Source organism: Balaenoptera physalus (genome assembly GCF_965194825.1).
Source record: "Balaenoptera physalus genome assembly, chromosome: 11".
Taxonomy (NCBI): Eukaryota; Metazoa; Chordata; class Mammalia; order Artiodactyla; family Balaenopteridae; genus Balaenoptera; species Balaenoptera physalus.
The window spans coordinates 69,275,118-69,294,031 of record NC_138896.1 but is presented as its reverse complement, the minus strand read 5'-3'; the positions used below and the strand labels follow the sequence as shown (position 1 = coordinate 69,294,031).

The window sequence follows — 18,914 nt, the reverse complement described above, 5'->3', positions numbered from 1 at the left end:
CTCTACTGGGTCAGCAGACTGGAATCAGGGCCAGTTTTGTGTATGTTCCAGGGGGAGTGACCAAGAGACCTGGAATTGTTGGTGGGAGGGAGGGGGCCAAGAGAAGGTTCAAGAAGTGATGGCAAAGTCTCAAGTCTTCATTCCCTTTAAGAAAGAGAAGATGACAAGCAAGGAGTGTTTGGGCGAGATGACCCAGGCCTGCAGTTGGTCAGCCCTTTAATTATAGGTCTTTAATTATAATTGTGTCTCCTAATGAGTCTTTGTTCACGTGTGCTGAAATGTTGGCCTCTGAGCTGGCCTCTGACAAACTCTTGAGCACTCTCCTAGGCACCATCTAGAAGCCCTGGTGAGGGCAGTCTGCCTGACCACTGACCGTTTTAGCACTGAGCCCCAGGACCTCCAGGCCTTCAAAGCTGCAGGTACCAGCCAAGTGCCCCCTTTCCATAGGTGGTAACTAGATAGATGCTGTTGGGTGTGCTGAACCAGGCCAAGGCAATGGACTCTTCGGAAAGGCTTTCTGCTTTTGACCGGTCTGAACTGTCCTTGTTAACATTCTTTCCCAGTCAGGGTGGAATTGACAACTTGTATGCCCCACCTTTTTCGGGAGTTGGGGAGGAGCCAACTGTATGGTGCCCTCTCTGGGTCACGTCTTAGCTATTGTGTTGGGAGCAATTATGACAAATTTGGCAGGCAGGGCAGGGTTGTCTTCTCTGCCCCAGACTTCCTCCTCCCCTTCTGAGCCTTCTTTCCTTATGTGGCTACTCCGATGCTATCGTCAACTGAAAAAAAATGCACAGCATGAGAGTCGTGAGTTAAGTTTTATTAAGGGGGGGGAAACGTCAGTATCATATATGATTTTAGTGAAGGGGGGTACGTGCGGTCAAGCACACATTTTGGCAAGGCTTGCCGCTAGTCACAAGGAGCAGATGTCACTGTTAATGATTTTAGTGCTTTTCTGTATATGAGAAGATGGAAGAATTTAGGCTCGTAAAATCTTCTCCTGAAAATATCGAACTATCTGAAGGCCTATTCTGCCAGTTTTTCCCAGAGCACAGAGTGCTTCATTCCTGATCTCCACCCTGAACTCCTTTCAGGATGTCTTGAAGGTCAATGACTGCAGTGGCTTAATCCTTGTAGAGGCAGATGGCAAGTGCCAATTTCAGCTGGCACTGTGTTTCTCCTGCCACAGCCAGTATGGGGGCAACATCATGAGTATTAGTCATTTGTACCATAGTGTAAAGAAGTTTTCATGAGTCAGTGTCTTTGTATCTTAATTTGGGACTGAACTGCTGTCTCCCTTGTTTAAGGCATTTAGGGCATCTAGGCAGGTATGGGAGGAGTTTGGAGGTCAGGGAAGATCCTTTACCTCTAAAATAATACATAGGCTGTGACGAGGAACCCAGGCAACAGTACCAGGTAATAAATAAGAATTTTTAAAAATGCGTTTAGTCCCTTTTCCTCTTTACCAGAAGATTGGATGTTTTCAGACATTCTGGATAAGCTTAAACATCATTTTGAGTTGTTGACAAGAGAATCCAGTGTTCCCCAAAATTTTATAAAATGAATTTCTCTGGTATTTGAAAGAGCTTGCCAGAGACAGTGATGGAGGGGTTCACAATGTCATGCAACAAGGACCCTGGGTTGATGGAGGTGATTTGCACGTTGGGGGCCTTGCAAGGCGCTGGAGTCCTGGAGCCCATGGCGGTGTGGATAGAAGCAATCTCTGAGTGTCTCGTGAGTTAGGAGAGCAGTTTGCCAATGGGCTGTAGAGGTCAGGATCGCACTGGTTCATGCCAGAAGTCTGTGATTCCTGTAATATAATAGGAAATATATATTTGGTCTCTTTCCCTGGTTCCTGGCACAGAGCTTCCAAAACTCTTGGAATTTCCTGAGTAATAGGAGTGTCTTTTGTTATTCATAGCAAAACCCTTTCAACCATAAGCATAACCATATGCTAATAAGATGACTCTTCATGGGCCCCTGGATAGATAGCTTCTGCCTGAAGGCTGGTTGCCAGAGGACTTTCAGCCCCACCCTTAGACCCCTCTGGGGAGTGGAGAGGGGCTGAAGGTGGAGTAAATGGCCAGTGGCCAGTGATTTAATCCGTCATGCCTATGTAATGAAACCTCCATAAAAACCTCAAATGACAGGATTCTGAGAAATACTGTGCTGGTGAACACACTGAAGTGCTGGAGGGCGCAGAGCCCTGAGGGTATGGAAGCTCCCACCCCACCCCCCTTATCTTTGCATCTCTTCCATTTCACTGTTGCTGAGTTGTGTCCTTTAAAATAAACCGGTTATAGTAAAATGTTACCCCAAGTTTTGTGAGCCGGTCTAGCAAATTATAGAACCTGAGATGGGGATTGTGGGAACCCCAGTTTATAGCTGGTTGGTCAGAAGTACAGGTAGTGACAGATACTGGGACCTGTGACTGGTGTCTGAAGCCGGGGCAGTCTTGTGGACTGAGCCTTTAACCTGTGCGGTCTGCACTGACTTCAGGTAGTTAGAGTTAGAATTGAATTGAGGGACTTCCCTGGTGGTCCAATGGTTAGGGCTCTGCGCTTTCACTGCCGAGGGCATGGGTTCAATCCCTGGTCGGGGAACTAAGATCCCGCAAGCCCTGTGGCATGGCCAAAAAGAAAAAGAATTGAATTGAATTGCAGGACACCCATTGGTGTCAGCTGGATATCGGTGTGGGGAAAAAAGCCACACGTTTGGTGTCAGAAGTGTTGTGAGTAAAAAATATCTCATCCCTAAACCAAAGGGCAAGCTTATCTAGAGACACAAGGAAGTTGACCAAGGGGTGGAGAGAGACTGTGCCCCATTCTGTGTCTTTTGAAGTTTAATAATAACCTCACGCCCAGGAAAAGGGAGGCCAGAATGCGAAGAGTCATTCTTTAAAGTCCATGAAAATAGCATTCCTGTGGTGACCATTTGCTTCCTGAAACCCTGTGAGGTGGTGACCCACAGCCATGGTGGGTCACTGTGTAGTCACTGTGACCTACAGGCCCAGCAGCGGTTTCTCAGGGTTCATTATCTTGGTGGTGAGGCAGAGGCTCTTTGGAAAATCAACTTGTGTAACCAGTGGTTGGGCACAGCTCACCCCGTGACCTGGGAACTTGGCCTCAGCGGAGGGAGGCACTCCGAGGCTCAGGCGGAGAAGGCCTCCTGGGCTCGGGCTGACACTTGCGGCTTCACCAAAGTGCCAAGAAGTCTTGAAGGAGCATGTTTCTGTCTGTTCAGGCTCGTCATTCCAAGATGCCAGTTTGGTTTACAGACGCTATTGCCCTTGTGCCAGGCTCCAAAGAGGGCTGGTTTCTAGGAAATCCAGCTGGTCGTATAGTTCATGCGTTGTCCCAGCCAGAACCTGGATGACATAACTAAGAATCTGTTGTCATTAGTGCTTCCTTTCCAGGCTCCGCCCTCTCTGTCATTTGCGGGTCTCAGCCTAGTTTTAAGTAAGTATACACACAGAGACCCAGTGAACTCATGGGGTATAGGTCATCTTCCTTCAAGATTATTTCTTCCCGAAGGTACAAAGCTCTCTGTTGACCATAGTCAAATAAGGGGAGTGCAGGTAGAGAAACAGCCTCTACACCTGCCGTGCCCTCCACCCTGGCGCTCTTTCCTCCTCAGGTCTCTTCGATGACCTCCTATTCATCACCCAACTCAGTTGCCATTACTGAGAGTGTCCACCATCCTCTCTCTTCCCCCAGCAGAATGAAAGTTCCCTTCCTCAGGTCCCATTGCATCTTGCTAAACTCATACCGATGCTGCTCTTTTGTTTGTTGAGATAAGATGTACAGTATGTGAGTTTTGACAAATATATGTTCATCAAATATATACAGTCATGTAACCACCACCATAATCACGACACAGAATAGAGTTGCCCACCAAAATTTCTGCATACTCTCTTGTAGTCAAACCCTCCCTTCCCCCTCAGCTCCTGGCACCCACGGATCTGATTTCTCCCCAGTGTTTTGCCTTTGTAAGAACAGCATGCAGATGGAATCATAAAGTAGGTAGCTTTTCAGTCTGGCTTCTTTCACTCAGCAAACATCATTTGTTGTGTGTATCCCTGGTTCATTCCCTCTCCTTGCTGAGTACCCATAACTTTTTATTCATGTCTCTGCATGGACCTCTTCTGCCATGTCCGCATATCTGGATGCTTTTCTGTCTGTCTTCTTGGAGCAAAGTCGAGCTCCTCCAGGGCTGGATGGTGCCTGGTTGCCCCAGTATCCCCAGGCTGCACTTGACAGTGTAGTGCCAGGGCAGCTGTGCACTGACAGTGATGATCCTTGATCCTCTCCTCCTCGCTGGGGGAGGAGCCAAGTGTCTGCCCAGGCGGCAGAGCCCCTGCAGAAGTCTGGCCCATCCTGGGCTCCTGCTCTCTAGGGCCCTGGCTGGTCCCTGCTCAGGCTCTGTGTTCAGCAGGTGACCTACAGAGCCGCCCAGGGATGGGCAGGCTGGCTTCTGGTAAATCACACCCACCCTCGGTTTGGTGTCTGTGATGGCAGGGTGCCAGCACTTGCTAGGGACTTTGGCGGAGTCTTTGTGGATGCCCTGACTCTCTGGGGCTCCGTGTCACGAATTACTGGGAGTGTGGTACAGGTATGTACCTGTCTAGTTCTTCCTAGGCTGGAGAAGCCCTCTTTGGGCCTTGTTTTCACTGAGTCACAGCTGCACTGGCTTGTGGGTTAAAAACAGGCCTAGGCATATCTGCATCAGGCCCTCCCCAGGCCTCAGGCTGACCTGAATGCTTGTGTAAATATTTGGAGGAACTTGAGGTTGGTGACCATTTGTCCTCCTGGATCTTCTTGCCTTGTCTCCTAGAGCAGTAAGGCGAAGAGCGTGGTGGGAGAGTGAGGACCAGTTCATGTTTGAAACACTCAAGGTGGTGGCACATTTGAGAGGCGCTGGAGTTCAGGGCAGTTCCTAGAAGCCAGTGGAAGTGGTTAACATTTGCTGTAGTGACAGTGGCTCCGTTGTAGAGCCAAAGGGGTTGAATTCAGACTGACCAGAGTTCACATCACGATTCCCCTCCCTACTGGCCCAGGGCCTTAGACAAGTTACACGGCTTCTCTGTATGCCAGTTTCTCCCTTGTATGTTATCTATCTCCCAGGGTGCTGCTGAGAATTAAAATGAGTTAGTGTGTAGAGCACGTAGCAGGCCCGGTGCACAGCAGGCCCTCGTCTAGGGGTGGCTACTATGGCCACCTCTAGTCTTGCCAAGTGCTTTTGCCAGCAAATGTTATGCCTTTGCATCGGACATCTAAGGAAAGGGTTAGAGGTTCTGAAAGGAGGATACGGTGGTGTCCAAGTGCACGTCCAGACCTCCTTCCAATGCTGCTCATACCTCCTCCTCTTTGTTGGTCTCCAGCCACCACTGCGTCCTTAAATCACTTCAGCAGCTGCCCAAGTAGCGCTGGTAACTCGGGACTCACCAGCCATGAGAGGACTGTAACCGAGCTTAAAATAGAGACGGCCCTTGACTGGTCCTGAGGGCTGCGCAGGCCCCTGACGGCCCCTGGTGTCTGCCCTCCCAAGCTGAGCCGGACTCTGGCGGCTGGAGGCTGCAGACCTCCCTGAGAGGCACGCCAGGCTCTCCTTGGTCCGCAAGCCCTGAGGGTATGTGTCCTCAGCCTCCCACCTCCACCGCTGCCTGGGGAGGGGGTAGGGCCCGGCCTGGGGGAGCCGGCAGATCTGGTGTGGTGGCACCTTAGGCTTAGCAGGTCAGTGAGTGGGGTTGGACTAGTTCTGGCCTTGGTGTAGGGGGATGGGGGGAGCCACTGGAAAGCGTTTTTAAACGTGGAAAGTGCGGCAGGCCTGTCTAAGGGCAGACTAGGAGGGGAGCTCAGAAAGAATAGGTCATGTTATTTAGTTGATCTTGTTTCTTTTGAAGCTCCCAACCAGGTCACTGTGTCTGAATATAAGTGTATCAGAGAATGCCCACAGAGCAAGGCCCACACAGAAAGGTCAAGCCCTTCCCATTGAGGGAAGATGCCCAGATGGGGCGACTTTGTGCCCGGAGCAGCGTGCCCCTACTACTGGCTTTAAATTGTGTCCGTAACCGCCTCCTCCACGGCCTCCTTCCTGTGCAGGTGCCACCACGGAGTCTGACCGCTGCTGAGCGGCCCCAGGCAGGCGGCCCACAGCCAGGAAAGGCGGCCCCTGACGGTCACGGTTACCATGGCGTCCACCAGCGTGGAGAGCCAGCTGCAGAGAATCATCCGTGATTTGCAAGGTACGGCTTGGCTGCAGGGCACACACCGAGCTTGGTGTTGAGAGAGCTGTGACTGTGCTTTTGCTGTTGCCAGCTGAAATTAGCCCTGTGATTTGTGTTTACACTGAGAGTAATCGGAGCCCTCGGGACACATCATATTGAAATATTTGGGGCTCAGATGTCCACCCTGTTAAGCCTGGGAGACCTTGCCTGGCCCTCCTCTCAGGCCCTGTAAAGGCACTTTGTAAACAAAATCAAATACCCCTTTCTGGGTCTGGGTCTGATTTCTGTGTGTGTGTGTGTTTGTGTGTTTGTGTTTTCAAACCACCTGTTAAGTCTTTGAATTGTGAGCCTCTGGGAGATGGTGGAATTGGCTCATTTGCAGAGATATTCTCCCTCGTTCTAAGCAGGAAGACGAGACACCCGTCTTTCTTGTTTTGCTCTTCCACCTGGTCCCGGGTGGAACTCACTCCAGTTCTGGGCCTGCTGCCTCCCAGACTTCCCTGAGCTCAACGTTGCCCAATGAGAGAGACTTGTGGGCCTTGGCTCACTGGACAAAGGCAAGGCAGGCGGGGGTGCGTGTGCAGAGAGCAGGCTCGGGAGGAACGCGCTGTGTTCTGTACTGGCTGTGGAGTCCAGGGCCCAAGTTCACCCTTTCAGGTGACGTCCCAAGGGGAGAATTTTGGCAAGTTTTCTGTCCCTCATGGATCACCAGGGCTTGTAAGCCTCTCTGGAGCACAGCACATTTGCTACAACACAGTCTGAAGCTGACTCCTTCCTCCATGTCATGGGGACCCCAGTGACACTCTCCTGACAGACTCAAGGCGCAGGTTCCTAACTGCTCAGACATGGTGACAACCAGCTGCAGTCGCTCATACCCGGGCCAGTGGAGGCCACAACAGTCTTCACTGTGAAGGCAAATATCGATGAGATAAAAATCACTTTCTCAGGCTTATCTCCTGTTTATGTAGTATTTTGGGCCTTCATGGCATTTCATGTGTGCCAGGCACGAGTCTCACAGATAATAGCTCATTGAGTCCTCACGTTTGGTCCTATGAGGCAGGGACCATTATTATTCCCATTTTGCAGATGTGGAAACAGGCACAGAGAGGTTAAGTGACTTGCCTACAGTCACACATCCAGTCAGGCAGAGCCTGGGTTTGCACACACACCTGGAGCCAGGGTCTGTGCTCTTAACCACACCAGTCTACGTCCAGCTAAAATGTGGGAGATGGCTTTTTTCTTTTTAAATCTATATACACACATACACATGCACACACATACACACAGAAAGTAAAATGACAGTCCCTGCAAATCTGAGATTGCCCCTGGTCTTCAGAGGTTTCTCCACAAAGTAAGCCATCTTCTCTCTGTTTTAGTCTCTGGATCTCAAGGATGACTCTGGGACCCAGAGGTCGTTATTGGAGGGAAGGAAGAGGAAGGGAGGAGCCCATGGCAGAGCTCCTGATCCAGGGAGGAAGACAGGCATCAGAATTTGTTCAGTTGCCCTTTCCCACCCCATGTGCTATCCTCGTCTGTCATGCCCCACATCCCAAGGCCATCTCAATGTCCTATACCCAGGCCTCAGAGCACTTTGGTGGGAATTTTTAAAAGGCACCACACTTTCTCAAGACGCTTTCTTTTCATCTGTTGGTAATTATCAGAGATAAGAGCTGGAAATTTCTTATTGCACATCCAAGGCTCCTTCTTTCAAAATTTCAGGAGTTCCCAGGTCAGGTTATGAGCTTTACCCCAGCCTGAGGGTGGGGGAGGAAGGCTGTGTGTCTTTCCTGGTCCCTGGCTGCTGGCTCTCAGTGCTGCCACAGCACACACTTCTAGTAGGGCACACCAGACCACAATCACTTGTTGTGAGACTCAGTCCCAAGAACATGTCTTTGCCATTTGCTGACCTTTGCCTGAGGGGTCAGTGTTGATTAACTTTTTTAGCAGCTCAGGCTCAGCTTCAGTCCTGGCAGGTCTGCTTTCTAACCATGGTGTTTGAGAGCAGTGGCTAGGGGTTCCTTTTCTTTCAAGAATTGTCTGAGGAGATACCTTTGTGCAGCATGTCCCAACCATCTCGGCTGGGGACATTTTTCTCAGTGTCTAAACCAAACCCAACTTCTGACAGTCCCTCTGTCCCACGGCAGGGCTGTGAGTGAGAGTCAAAGGGGTTTATCCTCTTTTTCAACACTGGGAGGTAAATCGTCTTAGAAGTTAAGAGGTGAGCTCTGGGGTCAGAGAGCCCTTGAGAAAACCAGGGTTCTCATTTCAGCTCTGCTGTTTGCCACCCGTGATCTTTGGCTCTGACCTCTCCGTGAGTTCCTCATCTGTAAAGTGGGGATGATAATGCCAGCCTTCGTCAATTCTACCATGCACTTACTTTTTTTTCACATTTTAACAGCTCTGAAATTGGGATCATCTTAAAATCAGTTGCATCTTAGATTTGTTGAAATAAAGCAATTCCTTCCTCACAGTGCTCTATTGAATGAGAAAGACATGCAGAGGCCTGGTCCCTAACCAGTACTCAGTTAGCAGAAGCAGGTGGTGGTGTCATTCTTGGCACTGTCATCATGACCTCTGTTTGCATATTCTGGGTCCTCTGGAAACCTGGACTTAACCTGTACCGAGCAGTGGGGTTATAGTGAAGAACAAGAAACATGGCTGGAATAGAGGATAAAGCTCTCAGGAAGTCAGTATTAGGGGACTGCTGTATGCTTTATCCACACAGCAGACATTTTTGACGGACTAGTACTCGCAAATGATAAGGCCTACACGGTGGGCCTACAGGGATGACCAAGAAATGTGCCCAGTCAGTGAGCTGTTGTAAAGTACCTGGGGCTCTCAGGATATCCTAGCGCCTTCTGACTTGGAGTTCCAGCCCATGGATGTTTATGTAGCACTCCACATGTGCACAGCGCTTTGCTATCGTGGGCCACTTCCTCCTGCTGCTCCCCAGGGCCATCCCGCTGCTCTCTCTGAGGCCAGTCTCCAACTGGTTACATGATCCTGTTTGTTGTCTTAAAGATGCTGTGACAGAACTAAGCAGAGAATTTAAGGAAGCAGGGGAACCCGTCACAGATGACAGCACCAGCTTGCATAAGTTTTCTTATAAACTTGAGTATCTCCTTCAAGTAAGTGACTCCTGTCATGTGTTGATTTCTGCTCTATTGTCTCTTGTCTCCCTCTTGGCTTCTTCATCAACATTCGGGATGCACCTCCGAAAACTCAGTGCAGCCATTGAGGCCTCCTGGTTAGACTGAAGGTCACAGCCGTCCCCAGCCTCCAAGTGTGATCCTCTGGGGAATCAGAATGTTGCCCCTTAGGATGGTTTTGGGAATCGAGAACATTCTTCAGAGATGTAGGTCATCTTAATGCAGGTCACAAGGTCTCTCTGTATAACAGGGATCTTAACTTTGGGGGAGTCACATACCCCTTTGGCAGTCCGGTGAAAGCTATGGAATCTCTCCCCAAACATATGCATACACACGCAATCACACATTTTCCAGGAGTGTGCGGACCCTCTGAAGATTATCCAGAGGCCCCTGTTCTAGAGCCTCGCTCCTCAAAGTGTGGTCCATAGGCCAGCAGCATCGGCATCACCTGGGAGCAGGTTAGAAGTGCACTCTTGGTTCCCACCTTGACCTGCTGAATCAGGATCTCTGAGGTCAGCTCAGGAAGTTTTCTTTTAACATGTTTACAGTGTAATGCTTATATCTGCTTGGTTCAAGAAGCACAGGTCTAGAGAACTCTGCAGATGTGGAAAAATACAGGCAACTACAATAGGCAGGAAGGAAATGGACCAATATGATAACAGAAGTTATCTTAGGGTGATGGTGTAGGCATTATAATTTTTTCTTTTCTTTTTTTTTTTTTTTACCCAGTTGTCCTAACGATGTATGCACATCTTTTATAATCAAAAAAATGCTATAGAACATTACGTTATAGGAAGATATCCTCTGTCATTTAGAACACCATAAGTTTGCAATGTCACCTCCCACCAACGTGTATAGGATGAGAGCCCACTGGAGGAGGTGTCTCAGTGTGTTGAAGGCTCACCTTTCACATGCCTTTTTTTTTTTTTTTTTAATTTTTATTAGAGTATAGTTGCTTTACAATGTTGTGTCAGTTTCTGCTGTACAGCAAAGTGAATCAGCTGTATGTATACATATATCCCCTCTTTTTTGGTCACATGCCTTTTCAACTGGTTCTCTTGTTTTACATTGTGAAAGTATTAATGGGGCTTTTTTTTTTCTTAGCCCATTTTGGTTTTGGATTTGAAATGACTCATGGCTGACATTTATTTGGATTTATTCTATGTATATTAAAACAGTATTGAAGCTTGAGTTGAGTAACGGATAGAATGTCACTAACACATTTCCCTATATCAAGACATTGTCAACACTCTTCATGTTGCCCTTAAAACTTTTCATTTGCGTTTCTTTACCATGTCTTAATAGCACAGTTGGTGTCTTCCACCCAACTCTGTGCACAGAGGTCCCTTTGGGCGCCTATTATTCCTGAATCTCACTAGTAGTATGACCTTGAGCTAGTTACTTAACCTCTCCTAGCCTCAGTTTCCTCACCTGTAAACTGAGGACGAAAACCCCCTCATTCACCCGTAAATAAAAATAATGCCAATAAAGGGCCTCGCCCAGTGCCAGGCAACTAAGAAGCTGTTATTATTCTTCGTTTAAATGGTGGGATAAACAGCAGTGGGTTTGGACGTCCTCACTCTCCTTTCCCTGCCCAGTTCGATCAGAAAGAGAAGGCCACCCTCCTGGGCAACAAGAAGGACTACTGGGATTACTTCTGTGCCTGCCTGGCCAAGGTGAAAGGAGCCAATGACGGGATCCGATTCGTCAAGTCTATTTCGGAGGTAAGCAGAGCAACCAAGGACGTCACCCCTTTCCCTTGCCTGCCTTAAACCTCTCTCGCAGAGACCTTAGCTGCAAACAGCCAAGTGAGGAAGTGAGGGTTTACGTGTAGGAAAGAAGTAAAGAAATCCAGTCCAGGTATGTGCAGTGCCCACTGAGAGCTCCGGGAAGCCACCTATGTGAGCGTTTACCAAGCCGAGGAATGGCTCAGTCATGACTGTATTAGACCCGAACCCAAACGTAACCTAACAGGGTGGGCTGCTCACATTGTGGTCTGCTCATGGTGCCCCTGAGAGGTGTACAGCATAGGACACCTTTACCTTTTTTAAAAGAATCGGTTTCTTAGATAAAATTCTTAGAGTTTGCTAGGCTACTTTCCCTATGATTTGCCCAGGAAACTTGGATTTGAAATGAAGAGAGTGATGTGGGATCTTGAGAGACAACTAAGCAGCTTCCCACATTAAGTTCTGAGCCCCTCAAGAGCAGAATGCCATGGCTTTGCTGTTTTACAAAACTCCAGATCAACAACAACACGCATACTCTGTCTCTCTGTCTCTCTGTCTCTCACACACACACACACACACACACACACACACACACACACACACACACACTCACACACACACACACATACACACACCAGCCTACGCCATCTGGGAGTGAAGAACTTTGTACATTAAGGAGCAAGTAATCCCCTAGATTTGATGCAGGAGGCCTAAAGGGTTTGTATATTTCATCTTTCTTTCCAGTATCTCATGAGTAAGTCTAAGGTCCCTTTGAAGTCGGCAGACATGCTCCTTGGCCGGCCTTCCACAAAGGCCACAAGGTCAGGTGCTCTGGGAAGAACTCCCTGGCCATGCCAGCTGGAGCCAGGTGGGTTTCTACTTGTAGAGAATGATGGTGTTAGACACGTGGACACTGAGGGCTGGGCATTTTCCACCAGCTGTACCTTCTGACAGCTGAGAAAATGAGGAAAGATCCTGGCTCAGAGGAGTTGGTTCAATGTCCGGGTAGCACAGATAGGTCCTGTGAGATCTTGCCTGGTGGGACACTCAGGTGCATGATTAAGTGTTGTATTGCTTCTCGGTATAGTGTGATGAGTTCTGATTAGATGCTAACAAAAATTAAGAAATTAGATAATGAAGGTGGACCCATGATCTCAAAAAGTTCAAAAACAAAAAAACCAACAAGGCTATGCAGTATATTCATTTGCAGTATAAGGGAACTATTACTGTTCCCTTCCCCAAAGGATGTTTAAAAAGACCTTTTTTTAAAAAAAAAAAAAAAAAATTTATTTATTTATTTTATTTTTGGCTCTGTTGGGTCTTCTTTGCTGTGCGCAGGCTTTCTCTAGTTGCGGCGAGCGGGGACTACTCTTCGTTGCAGTGCGTGGGCTTCTCATTGCGGTGGCTTCTCTTGTTGCGGAGCACGAGCTCTAGGCGTGCGGGCTTCAGTAGTTGTGGCGCACGGGCTTACTTGCTCCACGGCATGTGGAGTCTTCCCGGACCAGGGCTTGAACCCGTGTCCCCTGCATTGGCAGGCGGATTCTTAACCACTGTGCCACCAGGGAAGTCCCTAAAAAGACCTTTTAAAATAGCTCCTTTTACATATATAATCAATTCAGTTAATAGGCCTGATTTAAAATGTAGCCTCAAGTGTTTGCCTTTAAAAAATTAAATGTTCTAAATGCTGTTACAATGGCCATTTTATTAATAAGGACAAGCCCCGGGACATCCCTGGTGGCACAGTGGTTAAGGATCCACCTGCCACTGCAGCGGACATGGGTTCGAGCCCTGGTCCGAGAAGATCCCGCATGCCGCGGAGCAGCCGAGCCTGTGCGCCACAACTACTGAAGCCCACATGCCTAGAGCCCGTGCTCCGCAACAAGAGAAGCCACCACAATGAGAAGCCCGCACACCACAAAGAAGAGTAGCTCCCGCTCTCCTCAACTAGAGAAAGCCCGCGCGCAGCAACGAAGACCCATCACAGCCAAAAATTAATTAATTAATTAATTAATTTAAAAAATAAAAAAAGCCCTTCCCTTGGGAGCTTACAGACATGGGCTGTTATGTGGGGTTCCTTTTAGATTCTGCAGGGCCTATGTGTGGGTGTGCATTTATATGACCAACACACTTCACTTCAGGATGCCTTGCTCAGCTGTTCTCGGCTGCCTGGGTTTCCTGGTTATCACCACTGAACACTTTGTTCTCACCTCACTTATCAGTGGAAAAGCATTTGGACGTAGGGATGTCATCAAGATTCTCCCCTGGGCACCTGTCTTGATCCACTCCCTGCAGACGTGCCATGGTGGTTTTTATAAAGCCAGGTCAGGCTGCTGCCCACCTTCATTTCCAGACCTCCTGGCTATACCCCAAACCCACAAAACTCACATAGAAAAATGTCTTACAGCCTCTTACATAAATGTCTTATGAGGTTTCACACCTTCTTATTTTTTAAAACTACTTCACATTGTGGTATCATTTCCTTGAGTCAGCAATGAGAAGGCATACAGCTCTGAGCTAAAAGGTGCTGGGTACCAGGATGTTTACAGCATCATGAATGTGCCGGTGCTTGAGGTCATACCTCATGTTTCCTGTCTCATTCCAGCACCATGGCTGGCTTCTTAATAGGATGGAGGATTAGGACCATCTTTTGGTCAAACCACTACCATCCCTTCCCCCAACCACCAAGTTAAACATTTCTGACCTTTGAAGAGGTGAGGAGGGAATGGGTCTTGGCTTACCCTGCTCAGAGCCAGCACCTGACAGAACAGGTGCATGTGGTAGGTTGAGAGGTTTTGAGTTCCTGCCTACTTATCTTGAGCTTCTGGGGCTGAAACATTGGGGGCATGAATCCTAATTTGCCTACAGATCTCAAGTGTCTTCTATAGCTGTACCCTTGGACAGCTTAATAGCCCTTGGTCCATCCTGGCAACTAGGGCCAGAGTCTGTGACCAGCATACCCCACCACCATCACAACAAGCTTCCAGAAACCTCTTTAGAAGCCACGTTTTGGCACTGTGGGGAGAGGTTTTGAAGACAGGCCTGCACCTGGACCCTCCGTCCACCTCAGACTTCCTGAAACAGAACCACACCCATTTTTCATTACTTCAGTGTAACTGGGCCACCTAGAAACACCCCTGCCCTCACCCCCTGGGCACCTTCTGACTAAATGCAGTGAGTTGGTATAGCTGAAAATAAATCCAACCAGGAAAGCATTGACAGATATGTGGATTTTAGTGATGGTTCCACGAGGACACAGAGGAGGCAGTTATACATCCATCACAAGTCCCCCTAACACTCCTCTGCCTTTTGCCCTCCTCTCTCTTCCCCCTTCCACATGGGCTCCAGCCAAGCCCCTTAGGCCTCTTCGCCTGCATCTCTTCTCCCAAAACTTCAAAAACAAGCCCAGGCATTAGCTAAACTGAGACCATCTCTTCCTCTTCAAGCGTACTTCTGGTATGAGAAGCCCTTCATTTACCTCCAACCTGTTTTCTAAATATTCCAAATTAAGTCAGACCGTTTCATCTCTGACTCTAAACCCAAGGATTCTGATGGAGCAGGGGAGGAAGAATGACATTCCAGTAGAATCCACAGTAGATGTTTGAGCCTCTAGTGACTGTATCTTCCTTGACACGTTTGCTGGAGTCTACAGATTGTTCTCAGACGGAGGCCTGCAAGACGTCCACCCACTTTAGGCCTCCCTCTGTGGGGTGACATTCTCAAATGTTTGTGTTCTTTGAGAGACATAAGTGAAGGTTATGTGTAGGGTAGGATTGGGTGACATTTTCTGCCCTGTTGCTGCTTTTGTCAGCCATCCATGAGGCCTGTATTTGGAGTTAGGCTAACAGCTCTTTATTTCTATTTTATCTGCATTTTCCAGCTCCGAACATCTCTGGGAAAGGGAAGAGCATTTATTCGCTACTCCTTGGTGCACCAGAGGTTGGCCGACACCTTACAGCAGTGCTTCATGAACACCAAAGTGACCAGGTAAATACATGACAGTGCTGGGCTTTACCCCACACCATTCAGAAATGACCCAAAGTCCCCTCATTAATAATAACGATACTACTTATAAGTCAGACAGAGAAAGACAAATATCATATGATGTCACTTATACGTGGAATCTAAAAAACAGTGTGAAGGAACGTATTTATGAAACAGAAACAGACTCAGACATAGAAAACAAACTTATGGTTACCAAAGGGGGAAGGGGGAGAGGAGTAAATTGGGGGTATGGGATTAACAGCTGCACACTACCATATATAAAATAAACAAAGATTTACTGTATAGCACAGGGAACTATATTCAATATCTTATAATAAGCTATAATGGAAAAGAATCGAAAAAAAGAATATAGATATGTACATATATATATGTGTAACCAAATCACTTTGCTGTACACCTGAAACTAACACAATATTGTAAATCAACTAGACTTCAGTTAAAAAAAAAATGGTGATGCTACTTTTAATACACAAGATGGAAGCCATCAATGTCCAATGATGGGGGGCTGTTAAATTACAGCAAATTAGGGCTTCCCTGGTGGCGCAGTGGTTAAGAATCTGCCTGCCAATTCAGGGGACACGGGTTCGAGTCTTTGTCTGGGAAGATCCCACATGCTGCAGAGCAGCTAAGCCTGTGTGCCACAACTACTGAACCTGCGCTCTAGAGCTCACAAGCCACAACTACTGAAGCCTGCATGCGTAGAGCCCATGCTCCACAATAAGAGAAGCCACTGCAATGACAAGCTCGTGCACCGCAACGAAGAGTAGCCCCTACTCGCCGCAACTAGAGAAAGCCGTGCACAGCAACAAAGACCCAGTGCAACCAAAAAGAAAACATAATAAATAAATAAATAAATAAATTTATTTTTAAAAATTACAGCAAATTATTTTAAATGGCATAGCAAGGCATCATTTAAAATTGCAGTAAGGTATACCAAAACCTGAGATGAATTACCATATTTTAGTATACATTACCACCCTTTTGCTAATATACATATGATTTAAGTAGCGCCATGACAGTCCAGGTTAGACTGTATAGGGTTAAAGGAGGAACTAATTATGTAAGTCTTGACAGCTGCCCAAGAGTGAGGAGGAGGTGGTCTTCTCCCCTCCCCACTTTTTCTTGGATTATAAGAATGTAGCCTACTCTGTTCTTGGGGCTGCTGCGCTGCCTTGCCTGCCCACTTGTATCTCTCACAAGTTTCCTATGCTAATAAACTCACTCTTTGCCTGCCAAATAAATAAATAAATAAAATTGCAATAAGGAAGTCTGTATAGCAACAAGGAAAATAACAATATAATAATGAAAAAGAATGCAAATCTTACCTATCCTAATGGCAACAATGAAATTACAAAAAATATATAAAAGAATTAGAAAGTATATGAGAACATGGGGAGGCGGAGTCAAGAGGGCGGTGTGGGAAGATGCAGAGTTAGCATCTCCCCACAACTAGGGCGCCTGCCGGCCGCTGGTAGGGGACTCTGATGCCCAAAGAGACGGGAGGAAACCCCAGAGTGAACCGGTAGGACGTAGGGGGACTGAAGGAGGAGGAGAAGTGGAGGCCAGACAGGATCAGTACCCCTGAGGCCAGGGAGATCAGGAGAGGCAGGCAGGAGGGACTCTCCGGGAAGAGCGGGAGAGGAGCGGAGGGCGATCGCCTGGCCCACTTGGGCTGAGGAGCCTTCTGAGTTCCCAAGCCGATCCCCTGCCCTCCAAGGCCCCCTCTAGGCCGCGTGGGTCCTTGGGGGCATAGGAGGGAGGCCGGGGAGATCAGGAGAGGCAGGTGGGAGGGGTCACCCCGGAGGAGCGGATGACATTTTCCCTGCCCACTTGAGTCCAGGAAGCCCACTGGGCATCCAGGAAACCCGCTGGGCTCCCAGGTGAGGTCCCCTGCCCTCTGAGACCAGGGTTGGGGAGCACGCCTGGGCCCCTTCTGTTCCTTGAGCCTAAGCCCCACACCCCACAGCCCCCAGGGTGTTTTCCAGCCCTGTGGGTCCTGAACATTGGCCCCGCCCACCACCCAAACCTCACCCATGCTTAGGCCCCACCCTCCACAGGCAAGGCCTTTTCCCCCCGTTTTTTAAATTTTTATTTATTTTTTTTCTTTTCCCTCCTCTTTTTTACTATTGTGGTACTAATGTACCTTCCGGTTGTTGATTCATCTATACGTTTATTTTTATATTCTTCCTAGCATATCTGTTAGTTTCCTAGTCTAATTTTATTTTTTACTTTGTTATTGTTGTACGTTTCTTTCTTTTCCTGCTGCCCCAGGCAGCTTGCGGGATCTTGGTTCATGAGCCCAGGGTTGGGCCGAAGCTCCTGCGGTGGGAGCTCCAAGTCTGAACCACTGGACTAACAGAACCTCAGACCCCAGGGAATATTCTTTGGAGTGAGGTCTCACGGAGCTCCTCATCTCAGCACCAAGACCCAGCACTACCCAATAGCCTACAAACCCTAGTGTTAGAAGCCTCAGGCCAAACAACCAGTAAGACAGGAACACAATCCCACTCATTAAAAAAAAAAAAAGGAAAATGAGATGGCAAAAAAATATGTCACAAATGAAGGAGCAAGGCAAAAACCTACAAGACCAAATAAATGAAGAGGAAATAGGCAATCTACCTGAAAAAGAATTCAGGATAATGAGAGTAGAGCTGATCCAGAATCTCGGAAATAGAATGGAGGCATGGATTGAGAAAATACAAGAAGTATTTAACAAAGACCTAGAAGAACTAAAGAGCAAACAGAGATGAACAACACAATAACTGAAATTAAAAATACACTAGAAGGAATCAATAACAGAATAACTGAGGCAGAAGAACGAATAAGTGAGCTGAAAGACAAAATGGTGGAAATAACTGCTGAGGAGCAGAATAAAGAAAAAAGAATGAAAAGAATTGAAGGCAATCTCAGAGACCTCTGGGACAACACTAAGAGCACCAGCATTCAAATTATAGGGGTCCTAGAAGAAGAAGAGGAAAAGGGTATGAGAAAATATTTGAAGAGATTATAGTTGAAAACTTCCCTAACATGGGAAAGGAAATAGTCACCCAAGTCCAGGAAGCACAGAGAGTCCCATACAGGATAAACCCTAGGAAAAACACACCAAGACACATATTAATCAAACTAACAAAAATTAAATTCAAAGAAAAAATATTAAAAGCAGCAGGGAATAACAAAAAATAACATACAAAGGAATCCCCATAAGGTTATCAGCTGATTTTTCAGCAGAAACTCTGCAAGCCAGAAGGGAGTGGCAAGATATACTTAAAGTGATGAAAGAGAAAAACCTACAACCAAGATTACTCTACCCAGCAAGGATCTCATTCAGATCCGATGCCGAAGTCAAAAGCTTTTCAGACAAGCAAAAGCTAAGAGAATTCAGCACCACCAAACCAGCTCTACAACAAATGCTAAAGAAACTTCTCTAAGCGGGAAACACAAGAGAAGAAAAAGGCCCACAAAAACAAACCCAAAACAATTAAGAAAATGGTAATAGGAACATACATATCAATAATGTAAATGGATTAAATGCCCCAACCAAAAGACACAGACTGGCTGAATGGATTCAAAAACAAGACCCATATATATGCTGTCTACAAGAGACCCACTTCAGACCTAGGGACACATACAGACTGAAAGTGAGGGGATGGAAAAAGATATTCCATGCAGATGGAAATCAAAAGAAAGCTGGAGCAACAATACTCATATCAGATAAAATAGACTTTCAAATGAAGAATGTTACAAGAGACAAGGAAGGACACAACATAATGATCAAGGGATCAATCCAAGAAGAAGATATAACAATTATAA

At 47.3% G+C, this 18,914-nt stretch overlaps 1 protein-coding gene across 2 annotated transcripts in view; it reads left to right on the top strand.

Moving 5' to 3' along the window:
* Positions 1–18,914, top strand: part of FYCO1 (FYVE and coiled-coil domain autophagy adaptor 1) — an 85,655-nt gene that overhangs the window by 3,565 nt on the left and 63,176 nt on the right. Inside the window, exons 1-5 of one of the 2 annotated variants that reach the window (XM_082413853.1) lie at positions 5,448–5,628; positions 6,102–6,244; positions 9,248–9,354; positions 10,974–11,099; positions 14,980–15,086. In XM_082413853.1, the coding sequence (XP_082269979.1) occupies positions 6,190–6,244; positions 9,248–9,354; positions 10,974–11,099; positions 14,980–15,086 (395 nt within the window). In that variant the 5' untranslated portion in view covers positions 5,448–5,628; positions 6,102–6,189. Of the gene's footprint in view, positions 1–5,447; positions 5,629–6,101; positions 6,245–9,247; positions 9,355–10,973; positions 11,100–14,979; positions 15,087–18,914 lie in introns of those variants that run through there. The other variant, XM_082413852.1, reaches the window with a different exon arrangement.